Source organism: Eleutherodactylus coqui, chromosome 7 (assembly GCF_035609145.1).
Source record: "Eleutherodactylus coqui strain aEleCoq1 chromosome 7, aEleCoq1.hap1, whole genome shotgun sequence".
Classification (NCBI taxonomy): Eukaryota; Metazoa; Chordata; class Amphibia; order Anura; family Eleutherodactylidae; genus Eleutherodactylus; species Eleutherodactylus coqui.
The window spans coordinates 28,378,638-28,401,401 of NC_089843.1; the positions used below are offsets into that span (position 1 = coordinate 28,378,638).

The 22,764-nt window shown below is 43.2% G+C and overlaps 1 protein-coding gene across 1 annotated transcript in view; it reads left to right on the forward strand.

Annotated features, from left to right (window-relative positions):
• LOC136573457 (vomeronasal type-2 receptor 26-like) overlaps window positions 1–21,650 on the forward strand; it is a 79,797-nt gene extending 58,147 nt beyond the window's left edge. The window contains exon 6 of the mRNA XM_066574747.1: window positions 20,746–21,650. Coding sequence (XP_066430844.1) covers window positions 20,746–21,650 — 905 coding nt within the window. The remainder of the gene's footprint in view (window positions 1–20,745) is intronic.
• Window positions 21,651–22,764: the final 1,114 nt, after the last annotated feature.

The window sequence follows — 22,764 nt, forward strand, 5'->3', positions numbered from 1 at the left end:
GCAGCTCTCCTCCTTCACGGGGGATAGGAGAAAAGCACATTGGGAGCCTGTTTAATATCCGTTGGCGCTGTCTGAACTATTGTGTATATATTCTCCCACTCACAGGGATGGCAATACTCTGGATCTGGTCTTTCTCCGGCTCTGCTCTGCTTCCAACTTCACTAACTCCCTTCTCCCGCTCTCAGATAATAACCTCCTCTCTTTCTCTGTCATGCTCCCTAACATTTCTTCAGACCCACCTACCTATCGTACCTACAGGAACCTTAAGGCCATTCACACCCAAGACTTTGCTGAGTCCCTACAGTCCTCTCTGTCCCCTATCTCTCTCCTCTCCTGCCCCAACCTGGCTGCCGATCGCCACAATACTGCTCTCAAACATGCCCTGGATGAAGCAGCTCCCCCCAGGATCCAAGCCATCCGATGTAGAATGCGCTAACCCTGGCTCACGCCTCAAACACGCTTCATCCGGCGGTGCTCTAGAAGTGCTAAACGGCTGTGGAGGAAGTCGCAAACATCCGCAGACTTTCTCCAATACAAATTCATGCTCAGAACCTACAACCTTGACCTCCATCATGCCAAACAAGTCTACTTCACCTCTCTCGTCTCCTCATTATCACACAACCCTAAACGGCTCTTTGATACTTTCCACTCGCTTCTCAGCCCTAAACCACAGCCCCCTGTGATGGATCTCACTGCTGTAGAGTTGGCTGCCTACTTCAAAAAGAAAATTGATGACATCCGTCAAGAAATAACTTCCCAATCCCAGACTAGCCCTGACCCTAGTCTTGTCAGCACTGTATCTAGCTCCTGCTCACTGTCTGTACTCAGACCAACGACAGAGGAAGAAGTCTCCAAATTGCTCTTCTCTGCTCGCCCCACCACCTGCGCTAGCTACCCTCTCCCCTCACACTTCCTCCGATCCCTCTGCCCAGTGGTCATCTCCCATCTCACCACTATATTCAACCTCTCTCTGACCTCTGGCATCTTTCCCTCTTCTTTCAAACACACCATCATATCCCCACTGCTAAAGAAGCCGACTCTTGACACGACTGACGTTGCCAATTACCGACCCATCTCAAACCTCCCCTTCATCTCCAAACTACTAGAACGGCTGGTTTACTCCTGCCTTGTAAGCTATCTATCAGAGAACTCTCTCCTCGACCCCCTACAGTCTGGCTTCTGACCCCAACACTTAACAGAAACTGCCCTTACAAGGGTATCAAATGACCTACTGACAACCAAATCGAGGGGTGATTACTCCCTACTGATCCTCCTCGACCTCTCCGCAGCATTTGACACTGTCGACCACAAACTCCTCCTCCGTATGCTTCACTCCATCGGCCTATCTGACCGCTATTTCAGTGTCTACTTTGCTGGCTCTACCTCTCCTTCTCTTCCCCTTGCTGTTGGAGTCCCCCAAGGCTCAGTCCTTGGCCCCCTCCTTTTTTCTATCTACACAGCCCCTGTTGGACAAACCATCAGGAGTTTTGGCCTCCAATACCACCTCTATGCTGACGACACCCAGCTATACACCTTTTCCCGTGACATCTCTGCACCTTTCCTCCAAAACATCACCAACTGTCTGTCCGCTGTCTCTAACACTATGTCCTCTCTCTACCTAAAACTAAACCTCTCTAAAACTGACTTACTCATGTTTCCTCCTTCCACTAATCGACCTCATCCTGACATCTCCATCTCAGTGTGTGGCGCCACCATTACTCCCAAACAGCATGCCCGCTGCCTTGGGGTCATATTCAACTCCGATCTCTCATTTACCCCCTACATCCAATCTGTGGCCCGAACCTGTCAGCTGCACCTCAAGAACATCGCAAGAATCCGCCCTTTTCTTACCATAGACACGCTGAAAACGCTTATTGTTGCCCTCATCCACTCACGGCTCAATTATTGCAACTCGTTGCTGATCGGCCTCCCCTGCACCAGAGTCTACCCTCTCCAATCCATCCTGAATGCGGCAGCCAGGCTCATATTCCTGTCCAGCCGCTACTCGGATGACTCTGCCCTGTGCCGGTCACTGCACTGGCTGCCCGTTAAATACAGAATTCAATTTAAACTTACTACCTTAATCCACAAAGTCCTCCACAGCGCAGCGCCCCCCTATATTGCCTCCCTCATCTCAATCCGTCACCCAGCCCGGGCTCTCCGCTCGGCAAACGAAACTAGACTGCACACCCCTCTAATTCGAACTTCTCACTCCCGCCTCCAAGACTTCTCCAGAGCAGCACCAGTCCTCTGGAATGCGCTACCAAAGTATACATGGGCAATCCAGGACTCGAAAAACTTCAGGCATGCTCTAAAAATGCACCTCTTCAGGGAGGCTTGCCGCATTCTCTAAACAAACTCCTCTATACGCTGCCTGATAACATGCTCCCTGACCTACTGACTGCAATCCCTGCTAGCCATCATAAACTGCTCCTGTAGTCGTACTGATCCTGCCGTTGCATAGCTAAATGTCTGACCATTGTCTGTTTATAGCATCCCTCATTCTCCACCTTGCCATACAGTGCACATCTCCAGCCATTTTACCTTCTGTATCACCCCATTACTTGTAGTATGTAAGCTCATTGAAGCAGGACCCTCACCCCTATTGTTTCCATCAACTGATTACGATTGTAACCGTGGTTCTGTAATATTTCGTACTTTTGTCTTTCTGTATTCCCCCTGTCTATGTAAGTGCTGCGGAATATGTTGGCGCTATACAAATAAAGATTATTATTATTATATAAACCATGCACATAAACATAACGTTATTAGATCGCTTGTAGCATCTTTGAAGAGAGAATATGATTGGGACATAGGACACAAATTCTCAGTATATGTACATCAGACCTGTTTTAGAATTTAACCCCTTAGTGAACTTTGTGTCCAATTTCGGAATCCATGAGTCTTTTTCAATACCACATTTTTATTAACACTTTATCTTTTGGTGCCCCTAATCTGTTCAATACTAAAAAATGGGAAAAAATGGGGGCGTGGCTAAGAGAGGCACCAAGACGGACGCATCCACCTAGGGTCCGTTCAGCTTAGGCTCTCCAGCAACAGAAAAAAGCAACAGAAGACGGGGAAGAACATACTACAAGACACAGGAACCCACAGAGGACCCAGCGATGTCAAAAAGAAGCACAACCAGAGCGGGACCTGCTAGACTGGAGGACATTTTCCCGGCGCGTGGCTCCCCTTCTGACATGGAAGCAGGGGAAGCCCCGGTCGGCGGCTCGGCATCGGAGGAGATGTCGGGGATCACGGGCACTGCAGTGACAGGTGAGCCGCGGGCTGTAAGAGAGAAGAGAACAGCAGCGGAGAGCTCCCAGAGTGCTGCAGAGGGTGCAGAGGAGGGAGAAATCCCAGAAGTCGGGGACAACACAAAATATATTAAGGGACACAAGATGGCACCGAGCACGCTACCATCATGCACCCCCTCCCCCACAGGCAGCCCTGAAAAGCAGAGGCAAAAGCTATCTGTTGATACCAGCTCGGCCAGCTCAGATGATTACATTAATGCAAAAGAAGGCACGCTGGCAAACCTTTCTGCCTCTAATAAACCAGCCTCAGAGCTTTATATAAAAGAGATCATCCTAGCACTGCATGAAAATATTCAAGCAGACTTTAAAAACCTAACGTCCAACGTTAACACTTCAATCCAAGATGTTAATAACCGCGTGGAAAAGACAGAATCTAAAATGGAAGAATTAGTCAAATCTCACAATTCTCTAATAGATGCCCACTATGAGTTGGAAGGCTCCGTCGCCAAACTGCAGTAAAAGCTGACAGACTTGGAAGACAGAAATAGACGAAACAACGTCAAACTAAGAGGAGTGTCCGAGAAGGTGTCAAATGCTGAAATTGCAGGCTTTGTGGGGCGCTTTCTCCGCAAGATTCTTCCAGACATCCCAGAACAAGAACTAAAAATAGACAGGGCCCATAGACTGCCTCTACCAAAATTTCTCAAAGACAATACTCCCAGGGACATTATAGTGCGCATACATCATTACAGCACTAAGGAGGCCCTCATGAACGCCGCCAGGAAACTAAAGACCCTCCCAAGTCCGTACGCAGACATTCGTGTATATATTGACCTCTCCACAAGCTACTATGGGAGCAAGAAGAAGCTTTGCAGAAGTAACATCAGCTTTGAGAGACGCAAACATCCCTTACAAATGGGGATTCCCTACAAAAATCATTGCCACAAAAGCAAATTCGACATATGTCTTTCACAGCCCCAACTTGGCCATAGAAACCCTGAGCGCATGGGGTATCAAAATTCCTAATTGGGCGAAGTCCTCCTCTGATAAACCTAATGCTGATGAAATCAGAAGATAAGGATGAAAGCATATCTCGTTCTGGAGGTAGTCCAAAAAAGAGTTTACTAGAGCAAGGAAAAACCTACCCATCTAACCCGTCATAACACAAGATGTTCTGAGCCCTCTCACCATGGTGAATTTACCCCCCAACCGAACCCACAGGCATAAGCTTGTGTTGACAACTATCCATATATATTACCTCTCCACCTCATTACTCATGCAGCAAATCTTTAATCACCCAAAAGTCTCCCTAACTTGTTGGGCCACAGACTGCGCTACATATCTACCAAAGAAAGAGGAATACCCCATCTACAGTGAGGCTGTTATGTTTAACCAACATGTTGTTTTTGCTTGTTTTGTGTTACTTGTTTTCTTGGCAGATAAACACGGATCTCTTCACCCCACCGCCACCCATCGTAACCTTCCAGCCACAAAAAAATGGCGATGAGGATGATGTCACTAAACGCCAACGGTCTGAACACCTTTTTCAAAAGGAGCTCGGTGTGGAGGAAGGCACGCCACCTTGATGCAGAAATTGTATGTATCCAAGAGACACACCTACTGGACACGGACAGTCAAAGAATGTCTCACAAGATGTACCCCCAGATTGTGTATGCTTGTGCCCCCAAAAAACATGCAGGTGTGTTAATAGCGTTCAGGGAATCATCCCTTTTTAAGATAGACAAACAAACATGTGACCCCAGGGGCCATTTCATAATATTGGTTGGCTTATTAAGAAACACGCAAACAACAATAGTTAATGTATACGTCCCAAATACAAAACAAGTTAATTTCCTAAACAAAATAATGAGAATTATAAAAAAAGGTAGCCAAAGGGTCAATTATCATAAAAGGTGACTTTAACTTAGTGCCGGAAAGATACATTGACACCACAAATCTCGAGAGGAAAGGGGGGACGACTCTGAGCGAATGGATAAAAAACAATGCCCTCTTTGACACGTTCAGATGTACCAATGCTTCCGCCAGAGAATTTTCCTTCTTCTCTGCACGCCACAAATCCTTTTCTCGGATCGACCTCTGCTTGGTTGGCAAATCCCTTATCACCTCGGTAATCAAAGCCGAAATAGACACAATAACGTGGTTGGATCACGCCCCCATATTAACTTCCTTAGCTTTTGAAAAGAACCGCCACATTAGCAAATTGTGGAAAAACAATACCTATATAATGAAACTTCCTAAATATCGGAAAAACATACAGGACGCACTTGAAGACTATTTCTTATTAAACAACACCTCAGATGTCAGCCCAGAAACGCTCTGGACAGCACATAAGGCCTACATGAGAGGCATCCTCATAAAAATAGGAGCCAGATACAAAAGAGAAAAATTATCTAAAACAGAGGCACTGCTGTCCCAGATCCAATCCCTAGAGAAACAGGCTCAAACCTCAAAGAACCAGAAGCCCTTTAATGAACTATTCAAAACACGTCTCGAGCTACGCAAAGTACTGCAGGGGGACCATGACAGGGAAATAACATCCCATCGCGCTAATATATACGCCTCCCTTAACAAGCCTTCGAAATGGATGGCGAACATGATAAAAAGAAAAATACCCAAAACCAACGTCCCATTCATCTGGAATTCAAAAAATAAAGAATACAAATTAACCCATCCAAAAGAAATATTAGAAGCATTCCGTTCCTTTTATAATAAACTATATAATTTAAAGGATGACCCCCAACTTACCCAACCAAAAAATGCAAACATAGAAAAATTCTTAAAGGGGTTGTCTCGCGAAATCAAGTGGGGTTATACACTTCTGTATGGCCATATTAATGCACTTTGTAATATACATCGTGCATTAAATACGAGCCATACAGAAGTTATTCACTTACCTGCTCCGTTGCTAGCGTCCTCGTCTCCATGGTTCCGTCTAAATTCGCTGGCGGCTTGCTTTTTTAGACGCGCTTGCGCAGTCCGGTCTTCTGCTCTGAGCACGAGCCGCTTCAGTGTGCTCGCCGCTACAGCTCTTCTGCGCATGCACAGACGAGCTGTCACTTCTCGGGAGCGCGCTGGAGCGGCCATTCTGTACCATCCTCTCTTAGAGGAAGGTGCAGAAACTTGAGCCGCCCAGCTGTCCCGAGAAGCCGCCCAGCCGCCCCGAGAAGCCGCTCAGCTGTCCCGCCGTCCTGCCGTCCCGCCGTCCTGCCGCCCTGGTAAGTGATGGGCCGGGGGGCTGCCGCTGGGCTCGGGGGGCTGCCGCTGGGCTCGGGGGGCTGCCGCTGGGCCGGGGGGTCTGCCGCTGGGCCGGGGGGTCTGCCGCTGGGCCGGGGGACTGCCGCTGGGCCGGGGGGGCCTTCGTCTGTTGTCAGGGGTCTAGCGCCGGTTACCTGCTGCCTGGCGGTGGGTGACTGTGTGCCGTGGTCGGCCGCGTTCAATCCCGGGCTCCGGTCGGCGGCTGCGGGGCGTCTGGTTGTCAGGGAGACACAGCTGGTAGCGTCTCGGGAGCGCGCACGTCGGGCTACAGCAAGCGACGGGAAAAAAGCCGGCGTCCATCTTGGGAAATTTTTTATAAGTTGCTGAAACGCTGGAACTGTAAGTACAAACCAGCTAGAAAAGTCATTTACACGGGTGCTTAGTAATGTATGCTTAATAAGGGGGACTGGGCAAAAAAAATTTCACTGCTTCCTCGATACAACCCCTTTAAGCAAAATTAACCTCCCATCAATAAATATAACCCAAGCTGATGCGCCAAACCGCACAATATCGAGGTCCGAGATATTAAAAACAATATCTTCCATGAAACACCAAAAGGCCCAGGGCCAGATGGATTTTCGGCTGAATATTATAAGTTGTTCTCAGGATCGCTGGCCCAGCACCTCTAAAAAAATTTTAATGCAGCTATGTGCAAAGGTAGTTTCCCTGAAGAAATGCTTCAAGCCACAGTGGTAGTGTTGCCCAAACCCGGCAAGGAGACGGACACTCCGGCAAATTTTAGACCGATATCTCTACTTAATACGGACGTCAAGGTCTATGCAAAAATATTAGCAAACAGACTGCTTGATGTCCTCCCAACTATTGTACAATCTGACCAAGTCGGCTTTGTAAAGGGGCGGAAGCCCTTGAACGGCGCTAGGAGACTCCTCAATATTATCCACTCGTTAAAACACACAGGCTCCCCATCAATTCTGATAGCATTGGATGCTGAAAAAGCCTTTGATAGGGTCCATTGGGGCTATGCATTTAAAGTCTTAGAAAAATTTGGCATGGGAGAGAGTGCAATTCGCGCCGTCTGGGCCCTGTACTCCTGCCTGACAGCTCGAGTGTTGGTGGATGGGGCCCTCTCTGACAAATTCCTTATAACAAACGGAACTCGCCAGGGGTGCCCGCTTTCCCCAATGTTATATGTTCTCATGGTGGAGCCGTTGGCTGAAATGATTAGGTCCTCTATAGAAATAAGGGGAGTCCCTCTCAACTCCCGGCAGCACAAAATCGGATTGTTTGCAGATGATATTGTCCTAACATTGACTCACCCTCTCGAATCCTTGAGAACTGCCTGCCAGATCCTCAATCAGTTCGGCGAGACTTCGTACTATAAGCTTAACATTGACAAATCAACAATACTAGGTAGAAACGTTTAAAAAAAATTAAAACATACAATACAGTCGGAGTTTTCCTTTGAATGAGGTAAAGAAAGCATTTTGTATCTGGGAACACTTATGACAACTAACACTGCTAATCTAGAATCTACCAACATTATCCCATTTATGGAATCAATCCAAAAGGAACTTGAGCATTTATCCATCATAAATCTATCATGGCTAGGCAAGATCATGACATATAAAATGAAAATATTACTGGAAATCTTATATCTCTTCAGGGTCCTCCCAATCCCCATATCAAAGAACACTCTCAACAAATTACAAAGACAACTATCTAAATTTATTTGGAAAGGGAAAAGATCACGCCTAGCTTTACCAATCTTGGCTTTACACCGCAAAAAGGGGGGAGTCGACCTACCTAATTTAGAATTATATCTCAAAGCAATTATTCTAAACCAAACAAGAAATTGGACAAAACAAGATGATGCAATGGCCTGGGTGGGCATGGAAACCAGCCTCGCTAATTCCCATAAGGGTAAATCATTATTACTCGCCGCTTCCCTTGAGGCCATGCAAAAAAAAACAGAGGTTAAAATTATTTTAGCAAACCCAGCTCCTACAGTGATGGCCTCATTGGACTCTTGGAAAGAGTATACCATAAAAGCGGCAATATATGATACCTATAAAAAGCCCAGCATACCACTTGAAATATTAAATTTATTCATCACTGACTTAAACCTAGATGCCTGGAAGGAAAAGGGAATAATAACGATAGATGACCTGACAAAAGGCACTGAACTAATATCCTTTGAGCACATAAGCTCAAAATTCAATCTATCCCCAAAAGACCTTTTCAACTACACCAGAATTAGAACCTTAAAAAAATCGTCCATTCACAAAATCAAAATTCCAGCCACAGTGTTAGATAAAATAACAACACACCCATTGCCTCAGAAATCCGACACCAGATATTTTTATGATGTCTTGACAGGCAACAACAACTTATCCAATAGAACACACATGCAGAGTTGGGAAAAAGAATTAGGAGAAAAGATATCAAATGACGCTTGGGAAAAAGCGTACAGGGCGGCCTGCGGCTCCACCAGGGGATTGGGTATATTAGAGACACAGCTGAAAATAAATTTGAGATAGTATTATACACCATGCTTATTGGCCACCAGACTCCAGAACAACGAAAACGACTGCTGGAGAAAATGCGGGCAAAGAGGCACACTTTCCCATATATTTTGGTCGTGTCCTAATTTGGACAACTACTGGGGTCCGATCCTCAATCTATTAGAATCTAGTTTAAAGCTCCGCATAGAAAAGAAGGCCAAATTATTACTACTATTGATCGACTTAAATACATACACCCCCAATGTTAGATACCTACTGTGCCACGCTCTGATGACAAACAAAGCCCTTATTGCCAAACGTTGGAGTGAACTTGCCCCTCCCACGTTCGGAGAGTTCAAAGAACAACAAGTTTTCGAGAAATGGTTGGCGTTGAGAAATAACTCTATGAGAAGACACAAAGAGGCTTGGAAATTGTGGAGATGGTCCAAAGAAAATAATCTTATGATAAACAGTTTCATTGCCAAAAGTTTGGTTTATTAAATGTTTGTTTGAATAGGATTACAGTTCATACAGCTGTTTAATGTCTAACTTTCTTTTATATTAATATCAAAATGGGACATATGCATTTTAAATTGTGATATGCATACTTAAAATATCAAGTACTGTCAGCTCATTGTACTTATCTCAACACTATGCAAAATACTTGTACTTGCTTATAATCCCTAATAAAAATTCAATATGGAAAAAAAAAATGAAAAAATATTTCAGTTACCATTATGTTCCTCCAGGAAATGTCTGGGTGCCCGGAGGTGTTCATACTCACATTATTCATGTTCCTTATATGTTCCATAATACACATGTTTAATCTTCTGGTGGTGCATCCCATGTACATTAGTTTACAATGTGTACAGGATATTACATAAATTACATTGTTGGAATTACAATTGATGAAATCTTTAATAACATATTTGGTTTTATTGTCGCTGCTTTCAAAACTACTATTTTTCATCGCATATTGGCATTTATTATCCCACATCTGTAAAACCCTTTTTGGGACAACCAGTGTCCCTTTCCTCTACTGCTAAAAAAATAACTTGAAGCTAATTTACCCCCAAGACAATTTTCTTTAGCAGCACGTTGTATTCCACTGTCCAAAATGTTTCTTCCTGTTATAAAATCAGCAGATTTTTCAAAAAAGATTTTTTGGATAGAATAAAAATCTTTACTATACGCAGTAGAAAAACCAAGCTTATTTGGCCCCACTTACCGCTGTGATTTGTCTTTTATTTCTTTTTTCTCAAGATTTTTCACCTTATTTTTTGCGTTATTTAGGGATGACTTACTGTAGCCCCTAGTATGTAATTGTTAGCACAATTTTACGCTTTTAGATATACTGTGGGTTCCATATTATATAGAATAGTGTTCAGGCCTGGAGAGCCTTTCAAAGACCACATGTCTACATCATGTGTCCCAAAAGAGTCCGTCTTTATTAAGGCGCATAAAGTTTAAATAAAGTTTCAACACAGGAAGTTAGGTAATTTAGGATACAGTTACATTATTTAGTGTGCTGATTGGTCATTCTCAGAGGGAGGTATTTGTGAGGCAGCTTGTGATGTCATCCATCTGGAAGGAACTTCGGTGAGCACGCTCAGTTCATTCTGGAATTTGGTCTCATGAGAAGAACATCCTGTTTCTCCTCTCTGCTTGTCCAAGACAAAGACATTCCTAGATAGGTTTTTGCCAGTTGGAACCAGTTTGACCAGTTTATGGACACAAAGCACTGCTCCATTAGTTCTTGTGAAGGTGGGGGGGGGGGGGGGGGCAATGTTCCCTTCCCCCAGAGGATTAGATTAGAGACACAGTATAGCATCTTCATAGCTGACAACAGAAAATACATACAAAATGGTGAACCTATCGGCCATCTCCCACATAATCTATGACAAATATCAATCTCAGCATTTGCGTAGTCTCTTGGATCTGAGCAGGCATGCTTTGCTTTGCTGAGTTCACCTTTTGGAATAGCTTGTATTGTATGTTTAGGATGACAACTTCCGGCCTGTAAGATTGTGTTCCCTGCACTGAGTTTTGTATATAGAGATGTGTCTATTCTTTTTGTAGCAATGTTAGCTTAGCTTTAGATCCAAAAAAGATAAATCTATTTTGTTTTGCACACTTGTAAATTACTGTGTGAAAAAATGAATAGTTACTTCCACCATGCTATACCAAGATTAGCTATGGTGGGGGAGAATTTGGGGCCCACAGGGGCTCCGGTGACCTGCAAAAAATAGTCATTGTCAAATTTAAAAAAAAATTGTGTTTCAACAAAAAACCCATGCTCAATACAATAAATTCCTTCAGATCAGCAGAATAGTTTCTATATTTGCCAAGATGGAATGTAACGGCTTGCATGGCTACATGGTGTGGTTCACATGAATACAAATTGACAACATCACAAGTTAACCATTCAAAACCATCTGCCCACCTGAATACATCTAATTGTTGTATCACAGCTCTGCTATCCAAAAGCTAACCTGGTTTCCTGTGCACTAATAGCTGCAAGCCATGATCCACCTTGCTGATAAAACCTGGATATCCCCTATATTTAATATATACAGCTGGTATAGGTTAACAATCTCCCTGTGTGTATATATATAATATACCGTTGACAGTCCTGACAAGGGTTTGCTTGACGTGCTTTACTCTTGTTACATTTCTGATTTCACCCTCTATTTGTGCATCTTCGAAATTCACAGTGCTGTTGGTAACGGCTGATGGCAAATTGAACGCTCGTCTGCCAGGTCTTGCCAGTTCTCGATGTCCATGCCACAGTTTTTAAGGTTAGCTTCAAGTCCATCTAAATTTAAATCTCTTTTGCGGTCCACCAACATTCCGTTTTCCGTTCTTGGGTTGAGAGTATAGTATTTGCTTTTGGAGACGGTAATCAGCATTCGCACAAAGTGGCTAGTCCAGCGAAGTTGATTAGTTCAATGCTGGTGATCTTTGCTTCTTCCACAGCACTGACATTTTTACACGTGTCTTCACAAGAGGTTTGTAAGATTTTTTGAAGGCAACGCTGATGGAATAGTTCCAGAAGTTGAGAGTGACATTTGTAGATGGTCCACATTTTGCAGGCATATACCAGGGTTGGGAGAACAATACCTTTATAAAGAAGCATCTTGGTATCCCTACGAATGTCCCAGTCCTTAAACTCTCTTTGCTTCATTCGAAAAAATGCTTCATTTGCAGGGCTTAGACAGTGTTGTTTTCTGCATAGATGTTAGCTTTTGTGGAGATCTGGCTGCCAAGGGAGTGGAATTGTTAACACTTTCCAATGTTACACTACTAAGCTGTAAGTCTGGCATTGCAGAAGGATTAGTTAGTGCCTGCTGATAGAACACTTTGGCTTTCTTGATTTTCAGTAAGAGGCCAAGCTTTTCATATGCTTCTGCAAAGATGTTTAACCCTTTTCAATCCACTGTCTGACGTCTGAAGACATTATGATTTAAGGCTGTACAGCTCCGTTGTTGAAAGACGTCCTTCAGGGGTTCTCTTACTGCATATTGCCAACTTCTCTGCTGTCGGAGCCTATGTAACATGTCACCTCAGGCAGTACTGGCTTTAGCCAGCATATAGTGCCCCTGTATAACGTCAGAAAAAGAGTAACCTCCTAGGAAAACCAGGATACAAATTGGATTGGAAAGGGTTAAAGTGCTTTTTCCAACATAGTGCAATTGATTTTTTTCTCATTTAGAAGCTTGGTTCCCTCTGATTGATATAGGGGTGTATGCCATGATCTTTTGGCCCATAGATAACATTTGGGGCTTTAAAGAAACCATGTGCACCAGGAATATCTGCAAAATGTAAGATATTTTGAGCCGTTTTTGTCCACCAGATGTTCTTGAGTTCGGTAGTCCTTCTTTGGACCTCAGGTTTTGCACTAGTGTAGATCTTTTCATAGCAACACAGTTGGTGTATCTTTGCCATATTTTGAAAGCTTTCCTTTTCTTATTAATTAGTTGTCGGATCTCATCATTTTCATCAAAGCAGTCTTAATGTTTATTAGCTTGGTATCCAATGATTTCTTCACAGGCTGTAATAATGGCGATCTTCAGTTTATTCTAATATTTGTCAACATTTTCAGGGTATTTCATGGATAGATGATCTTTGAGTATTGTTTGGAGAATGGATCGTTTAGAGGGCTCTTGAAATGCTTGGAAGTTCGGAATCTACATTTGAGGACAATCTTGATGGCCATGATAGATAGAATTAACCTGTGGTCTGTCCAGCAATCATCAGCCCCTGTCATGGCTCTTGTTAGAAGTACATTGCAGCAGTCTCTAGCACGCATAGTTACATAGTCTAAGAGGTGCCAATGATTTGACCGGGGGTGCTTCCATAATGTCTTAAATTTATTTTTCTGGCAGAGCAGCGTGTTAGTGATAACAAGGTTATGTTCTGCACATTTGGTAAGTAGTAGGATTCCATACATGTTGATGTTTTCAACTCCATTTCTCCTGTAGTCCCTGGCCACAGTTTGAAGTTTCATCCAGTTCTTGCATCAAAATCACTGAAGAGGATAATTTTGTACTCCTTGGGTATTTCTGATAGGATGGTGTCCAGCTAACAGTGAAATATTTACTTGATGTCTTCATCAACATCTAAAGTTGGTGCATAGGCACTTATGATAGTTGCCTGTTGGGTTTTGGCAAGATTTATTCGGAGAGTCAAGAGTCGTTCATTGATGCTGACTGGTGTTTCAGATAGATACTTCCCCAGGCTATTTTTATTTGCAAAGCCAACCCGGTGAATTCTACATTCTTGTTCAGGCATGCCCTCCGAAAAAGAGGTGTAGCATCCTTTTTCTTCCTTCAGCTGTCCCTCTCCTGCTCTCTGGGTTTCTTGAAGTGCTGCTATATCGATGTTAAAGCACTTCAGCTCCCCTGATACAATAGCAGTTCTGCGCTCAGGGCGTTCATTGTCCATATTGTCCAATAGTGTCCGAATGTTCAATTTGACAAAGTTAATTTATATTTAATCCCATTGTTTTTTATTGAAAGATTGTTACAACATACATTTGAAAGCATTTTTAAAGCAACATTGCAGGAAAGTCAACTTTTCTTAAAAGGCCTTATTAACATTTGAAACCTTTGCAATAGCCTTTTTTTTTTTGTCCCATTTTGGTCGATATTTCAACATGTCCTGCTAATAAACCTTCAATTTTCACCTTTGAAAGAGAGGACTGTGCTCTGTTTATTGACTATACCTATTTTTAAGTAAATACTAGAGTTGAGCGAACGTACTCTGCCGAGCCTGATGCTTGTTCGAGTATTTGGATCCTCCCTGCTGTGACGTGCCTGTTTTGGCCCCTCCCCACCGCGACGCAGCGCGCGTATCAATGGCAAATCTTTGGGCTGGCTGAGAGAGAGAGAGAGAGAGAGAGTGTGTGAATACGTCAAAGTATGGCATGTAATGGTACACCTCCTGTTAATCAAATTGTGTTGTAATATGCTGAAATTTACAGTACTCCCATAACCCCTCTTTTTTACTTGGGGCATATAATATTGATGCTGCTACTCTTGGTTGCTTATCATTCTAGATTAATGTCTGCAGTTGTTTCTGAAGTATATTTATTAAATTTAAGGGAATGGGGAATATCATTGTATGCAAGATGTAGAGAATCCTGGGAAGTATCATAATTTTATACAAAATAATTCGGTCTAAACCGGAGGGTTTTTGCCTCATAAAACTTCTCAGCTCTTCTCGTGGGTCACTAATTAGTGGATCTAAATTGTCACCGTAGCAATGAAATCCTTTTTCAACTTTAATGAAACTTGTCACCGAAAGGACCAAAAATAATAAAACTTAGCTTTTATTGATTTTTAAATAATAAAAAGGCGTCCTTATATTTTCTCATATGTGCTAAAAGTCACACAATAATTAAAAACAGTAGGGCTTAGATATATAGATGAATACTGCTCTGTCCCAACAATCTAGGTGCATTGGCCGGGAATCAAACCCAGGCCTCCCGCGTGGTAGGCGAGAATTCTACCACTTCTACCACTTTTGTATTCCCTGATGTCTTTTTCTATCCAGGGTTCCTCAGATTACTATTTGTCAATGACTTGTGCCACCAGATGTTTATTAAAGTGTGGTGAAGCACTCACTGTCAGTGACCTTGAACACTTTTAGTTCTCTATCACAGGGTAGGCCTGATGTCCTCTGATTAGTCACGGTACAGTGATGTCTGTTAATTTACAGTCAGTAATATTGTACCTGACACACACATTTACTAGTACTGTCGTCCCATTTATAACAGTTGCTCATTAATATTGCTTGGGTCGTATTTGTTCTTATTATTTCTAGAACAATATCGCGGTGATTGATTTATATAGAAATCACCCCGATGTGTCACCATTAAGTGTTAAGTCCGGAGTATGTTTTTGTATAACGTAGACCCAAGCTTATATTGGCTTGATACTCTATGGTATTCCCTTATGCCTATGACTGATCGCATGGGCCATTCATTTCTTATGGCTCATGTGATTATATACCAAGGTTAATTGCAACCAGACGACAGTTTCAGTGATTATCAAGGATAGAGATAAGTTGTTCCAAATAATAATGTGTTTTCAATATGTTCTCTCTCCTACTTATACATAGGCTGTATTCCGGAGAGATGATGCTCCCACTTGTATAAGTGATTATTACAGGTAGAACATATATAAGATGAATAAAGACAGTGGCTGCATTAAATGGAACAGCTGCAGTATTCATCTATGAGCTACTCATCCTTCAGGATTTAAATAGCTGCAATAAAATGCTCTGTCCCAACAATCTAGGTGCATTGGCCGGGAATTGAACCCGGGCCTCCCGCGTGGCAGGCAAGAATTCTACCACTTCTACCACTTTTGTATTGCCTGATGTCTTTTTCTATCCAGGGTTACTCAGATTTCTATTTGTCAATATGTTCTCTCTCCTACTTATACATAGGCTCTATTCCGGAGAGATGATGCTCCCCCTTGTATAAGTGATTATTACAGGTAGAACATATATAAAATGAATAAAGACAGTGGCTGCATTAAATGGAACAGCTGCAGTATTCATCTATGAGCTACTCATCCTTCAGGATTTAAATAGCTACAATAAAATGCACATAGATAGTTTGGTGGTAGCCCAGACTGAATTCTAGGCTATTACCTATATCCAATGCCCTTTTGGATAAATCTCTGTCTCTGTATATGCAGTCTGTTGTGATGCACCAACAGCTGCTGACTAGAGTGATAATGATAGACTCTGTCTGTTATAGTTGTAGTTGTATATGTCTACGTGGGTTGCATTATGATGAACATACAACCCCCACATAGATTAGTTCTTATGGAGAGAATCGGCCCATGGAACCTATCCCTCCCTCTCCATCTACGCGTTTCCACAACCTTGGAGATGGTTGCTTCCTCAGGATGGAGCTAACCTAACATGACCAGCCTCTCAGGCTGTCAGGATGTAAAATGAGCAGAGAGCCTATGTATAAGTAGGAGAGAGAACATATTGAAAACACATTATTATTTGGAACAACTTATCTCTATCCTTGATAATCACTGAAACTGTCGTCTGGTTGCAATTAACCTTGGTATATAATCACATGAGCCATAAGAAATGAATGGCCCATGCGATCAGTCATAGGCATAAGGGAATACCATAGAGTATCAAGCCAATATAAGCTTGGGTCTACGTTATACAAAAACATACTCCGGACTTAACACCTAATGGTGACACATCGGGGTGATTTCTATATAAATCAATCACCGCGATATTGTTCTAGAAATAATAAGAACAAATACGACCCAAGCAATATTAATGAGCAACTGTTATAAATGGGACGACAGTACTAGTAAATGTGTGTGTCAGGTACAATATTACTGACTGTAAATTAACAGACACCACTGCACTGTGACTAATCAGAGGACATCAGGCCTACCCTGTGATAGAGAACTAAAAGTGTTCAAGGTCACTGACAGTGAGTGCTTCACCACACTTTAATAAACATCTGGTGGCACAAGTCATTGACAAATAGTAATCTGAGGAACCCTGGATAGAAAAAGACATCAGGGAATACAAAAGTGGTAGAAGTGGTAGAATTCTCGCCTACCACGCGGGAGGCCCGGGTTCGATTCCCGGCCAATGCACCTAGATTGTTGGGACAGAGCAGTATTCATCTATATATCTAAGCCCTACTGTTTTTAATTATTGTGTGACTTTTAGCACATATGAGAAAATATAAGGACTAGAGATGAGCGAACACGTTCGGCCCCGCCCCTTTTTCGCCCGAACACCGAACTTTGCGAACACTTCAGTGTTCGGGCGAAAAAGTTCGGGGGCCGCCGTGGCAGCGCGGGGGGGTGCGGCGGGGAGTGGGGGGGAGAGGGAGAGAGAGAGGGCTCCCCCCTGTTCCCCGCTACTGCCGCCCGCGCCGCCGCGCATCTCCCCGCCCCCCGGCGGCACCCGGACCTTTACGCGCGAACACTGCAGTGTTCGGCAAAGCCGGTGTCCGGGTGCGGATGTGTCCGTAACGGACATGTTCGCTCATCTCTAATAAGGACGCCTTTTTATTATTTAAAAATCAATAAAAGCTAAGTTTTATTATTTTTGGTCCTTTCGGTGACAAGTTTCATTTAGTGGATCTAGATTCACTTCTGACATTTTTTCCTGCAGGTATGAAAGTTTTATCTCTACATATGAAGTTCCAGAGTGCAGCCTTTTGGTAGCTAGGATCATCTCTCTTATGAAACATGCAGCCTTAGCTAAGCAGTAGATATCCAATATTGGTTCTCTCTCTTTTGCTATCTCCCTTGCTGCTCCATCCTCCTCATTGTGGAGGCTGTCTACATAATTTTTTTCTTCCTATGGAGAGCTGCTTCCCCTCTTTCTTGTTGTGCAGTGGACACCCTTTCATTTATGGGGGCCTGGGAGACTGTAGTATCATCTCTGCCTCTCCCCATGTTCTTGCTCTCACTGTTGCTAGTTTCCTCTTGCCCTCTTTGTGGTGTTCTTGGTGTAATATCCTCTGAGGGGCTTTGTGTGTGAGTGGCTGCACCTCTCTCTATCTTGCTCTTTATTCACCTATCTTTCCTCCTATTCCTTCTCTCTGTATGATATGCACCCCTTCTTGTGAGGGACTCTGCATTGCTACTGCTCTTTTATTTCCCCTCTCTCCTTTCCCCTCTTTGTGGCTGCCAACTATAGCCCAACCTCTTGCAGCGCTGCAGGCGCCATTTTCTTTATCAGGGTCTGGGCTTAAGACTTGCTCTCTCTCTCTTCTTTTCTTCACTTCCCCAGCTTCTTCCTTGTGCAGTAGGTGAGATTGGGAAGCTTGCTTACCTTGCTCTCACTGTGGGGTATCCCCTGAGCCCACTGTCTCCATGATCTCCAGTTGCTCTGTGCCTGCAGTCGGCACATCCATCTTCCCTCCTGCATCTCGCACTGGGAAAAACTCTGCATCTCCTTCTTTAGCAATCGTTTCCTCTGCATCTTTTCCTCTTCTTCTTCTTTCTCGTAAGTCCTAATTCTTCTTTTCTCCTTACTTGTTTCTTGCTTGTAAAGGTTTCTTTCAGCGGATCTCAGTCATCTGCTTTTACTCCCACCGCCATCCAGGCCACGGTCCCTATTGTTCATGTTTCCTCTTTGACCACAAGGTGGTGACGCTTCTGGATACAGTAGTCCAGTCAGAGAAGAGAGAGGCAGAATGTGTTTTAGGGCACCTTTTTTAGCTCCCTCCCCATGTGGGGTGAGCAGAGTGGGTCCTAAATAGAACTGCTCGGTCATGAATATAGATGCCGAACTGCTCAGCTGCCTCGTACCCTGAGATAGTGCAGCGTCCGAGGAGCAGGCCACAGCCAAGGAAACAGCAGGGTAGATAAAAGCCTTGTCACAGGGCTCAACAATCTCTGTCCCTGGGGGTAGCTCCGGACCAGACCAAGGCACTGCCGGGGGAGATCACATGGTTAGTAACCAGAGGTTACATGTAGACCATTTGTCACTCTTTATGCAACCATTCTGTCCTCTGTGGTGGATCTTCCAGATGTAATAAGGTATAACCTCATTACTTGTAGTATGTAAGCTCGTTGGAGCAGGACCCTCACCCCTATTGTTTCTATCAACTGATTACTACATGTAATCGTGGTTCTGTAATTTTTCTATTTTTTGTCTTTCTGTATCCCCCGTCTATGCAAGCACTGCAGAATGTGTTGGCGCTATACAAATAAAGTTTATTATTATTATTATTATTATGTAATCCCACACAGGGTAACTTCTGAACAAGATAGGTCGATACTGTCAGATTCTGTCTGTTTACTGAATCTCTCAAACTTAGTTCCAAATAAACAGTCTTTATACAGAAAACAAGTCATAGTGGTGTACCCGGGAGGATTATTGGGGCATTTGCACAATCTACAGTCTGTTATCGATAAGATTTATCTCCCAGCAAATTCTCTCTCCACCGGCAAACACACTCTCTCTCTCTCTCTCTCTCTCTCTCTCTCTCTCTCTCTCTCTCTCTCTCTCTCTCCTTCTAGCTATGAAGTGACTTATCTATCTCTCAGCGTTCATCAGAAGCATCGAGGACTCCTAGGTCGAATGGGCCCACGCTGAGCATAAGGAGGCTGCACAGCTTCCTCCATGACTTCACACACAGACCAACTTTGTCTCTTCCTTTCGTGTATCTGAGTTCCAGAACATCCAGAATCTCCTCTCTCTCTTGAATCTCCAGCAAACACATATATCTATCCATATCACGTGCATACAAATGATATATACATAACGATTCATTCTCCAGACAGGACAGAACATGCCCGACATTAACCCTTTCAGTCCTACAGACATTCAACCTACACATAAATCTAATGCACTCTGCATACAAGACACTGACAAGACAATGACACAAGGCAGACATAGAATATTATGGAGAGGCCCCACTAACTCTGGGCCACTACAATAGATCAACTGAATCCATACCCAGCACTATAGATGAGCGAGTATACTCGCTAAAGGCAATTGCTCGAGTGAGCATTGCCTTTAGCGAGTATCTCCCCCGCTCGAGACTGCAGGTTCAGGTGCCGGCAGCGGGAACGGAGCTGCAGGGGAGAACGGGGTGGAACAGAGGGGAGATCTCTCTCTCCCCTCCGCTCCCTCCTGCTGACAGCCGCTACTCACCGCTCCCCTGCACCGGCACCCGAACCTGAAGTCTCGAGCGGGTGAGATACTCGCTAAAGGCAATGCTCGCTCATCTCTACCCAGCACCCATGTGCCAGTCTGTGGCTAGGGGCTTCCAGATTTCACAGTCCTTCTGTCGTCGTCACTTGCTGATCGCCATGGTATAACCTGGGTATCTCCTGCATATAATTATATCTGCACAGCTGGTATAAGTTATGCAACTCCCTGTATATAGTAATATGTACCGTGCTAGTATAACCTGGGTACCTCCTGTATATGATGTCACACTTTATATACAATTAAATAACGCACAAAAAGCTGCATGCGGTATTATTTAAATCCACATGCCATTTTCAATAGAGTATGCAGTTTCTTGAAAATGCATGTAGTTTTTAAATACTGCATGCAGTATTTTGACATATTTTTTAAATTGTGGTTTAAAAATGCAACAAAAACATGAAAACAGCCTAAACGGCTACAAATAACTTTTCACGTTGTCCATGAAGTGAGTCATCTTGGGAAAGCTTATGCCAAAGGATAGATAAATGTAACATTTAATGTGTTATGAAATATTCCTACAGATGCTGAGGACTGTATTAAATGCCAAAGTGATGAATGGCCAAATGAGAAGAGAGACCGATGTCTGCCCAAAGTCCTGGAATTCATCTCTTACCAGAATGACACAATGGCTTCTGTATTTTCTGGTATCTCGGTCTTTGGATGTCTTTTGACTGGCTTCATATTTGGAATATTTATCTCCTACCGGGACACTCCTATTGTTAAAGCTAATAACCGGAACCTGAGTTATCTCCTCCTGGTTTCCATCATCCTCAGCTTCCTCTCTGTCTTCTTGTTTCTTGGTCGTCCCAGAGATGTAACTTGTAGATTACGGGAAACTAGTTTTGGGATTTTTTTCTCAATAGCCGTCTCTTCACTTCTCGCCAAGACTACTATGGTTTGTGTTGCTTTTAAGTCCACCAAGCCTGGAAGCCCCTGGAGAAAATGGTTGAATGTGAAGCTGCCCTATACCATAGTGCTGTTGTGCTCATCTATTCAAGTTGTCATTTGTGTTATCTGGTTGTCTATTTTTCCCCCATTCCAGGACCTGGACACTCAGTCTTATCCTGGGAAGATCATTATTCAGTGTAATGAAGGATCAAATATCTGCTTCTACTCCATGTTGGGTTATATGGGGCTCCTGGCAGTGGTGAGCTTTATTCTGGCTTTCATGGTGAGGACATTACCGGACAGTTTTAATGAGGCCAAGTACATCACCTTCAGCATGCTGCTGTTCTGCAGTGTCTGGATCTCCATGATCCCGGCTTATCTGAGTACCAGAGGGAAATATATGGTAGTGGTGGAGATATTTGCAGTAATGGCATCCAGTGCTGGACTTTTAGGTTGTGTGTTTTTCCCAAAATGTTTTATCATTTTGTTCAAATCTGAAATGAATAGAAAAATTGATCTGCTGGGGAAAAGGAAGTAATGTTGGCAAAATATTACCACCTGATAATATAAAGTAGTATAGTATGTACATGTCCCATCAAACCACCCATTCGCAGGAAAGAGACATGTACCAACCCACTTATCATATCTCGTCAAAGTATTTCCTCGCTCCATGTAATAGTGCAGGTGGCCCCACCCTTAAGTACTGCTAATCAGTCCACCTCCATTCCTGGAGTAGTGAGGGCCCAACCTGTCGCTCAATGAGTTTCTCCTGACACAGGAGTTATTAATTTTTCCACACTTGAGCCTTGAGCCTATTCTTTCCACCACCCTCAATTGTTATTATATTAGCAGCCAACTAAAAATTTACACACAACACTATTAAAGTGTTTAAAGTATTTATTGAACAATCACAAGTATACAACAGAGCTCTTATATCTCAAATCTATGCCAGACTAGTCCACTCCTCTTATCATACTCCATGATCATATATCTCCTACTGGGACACAGATATTGGAAGTTCCCTTTATTGAAGATGTTTGGTCTCTGATCTGGGAATCAACTAAACAAGCTCCTGCAATATACTCATGTTAGCAACCCCCTTTATAGAACTATTCTCTTGGTGTCTAGTCCCAACCCGAATACCCCGAGTGTGCCAGGATACCCTTCAAATTGTTTTTGTGGTTTTCAACCTCCAGATGACATGATACACATTTGGTCGTTCTGTCTCCGAATCAAACAACTATGGATAAGAGTCTACTCATTAATTTATTTGGTTACATTTTGCAATATGCGAAAGGCTCCATATTACATAAAAACATCGCAAATATATCTCCAAAATAAGGAAAATAGATTTCTTTTTCCTAACAACAAAACAGACAATTGTCCAGTCTTGGACTTTTCAGAAATAAAAAAGATGATTAAACAAAGACTGACTTCAATAATTCTTGATTGCCACTAGGCATTTCTGAGAGTCTGGACACCATGGCTATATGTTCCCTTCAAAAAACATCTAATTAATTTTCCTATAAATTGCCGCACTAGTAAAACTGACAATACTTTGTGTATTTTGAATTGTGACTCTACAAAAGATAAAACCTCATCCTCCCTTTTACTTCCCTTTATTCCCCATCCCTTTAATAATTGTAGGCTAG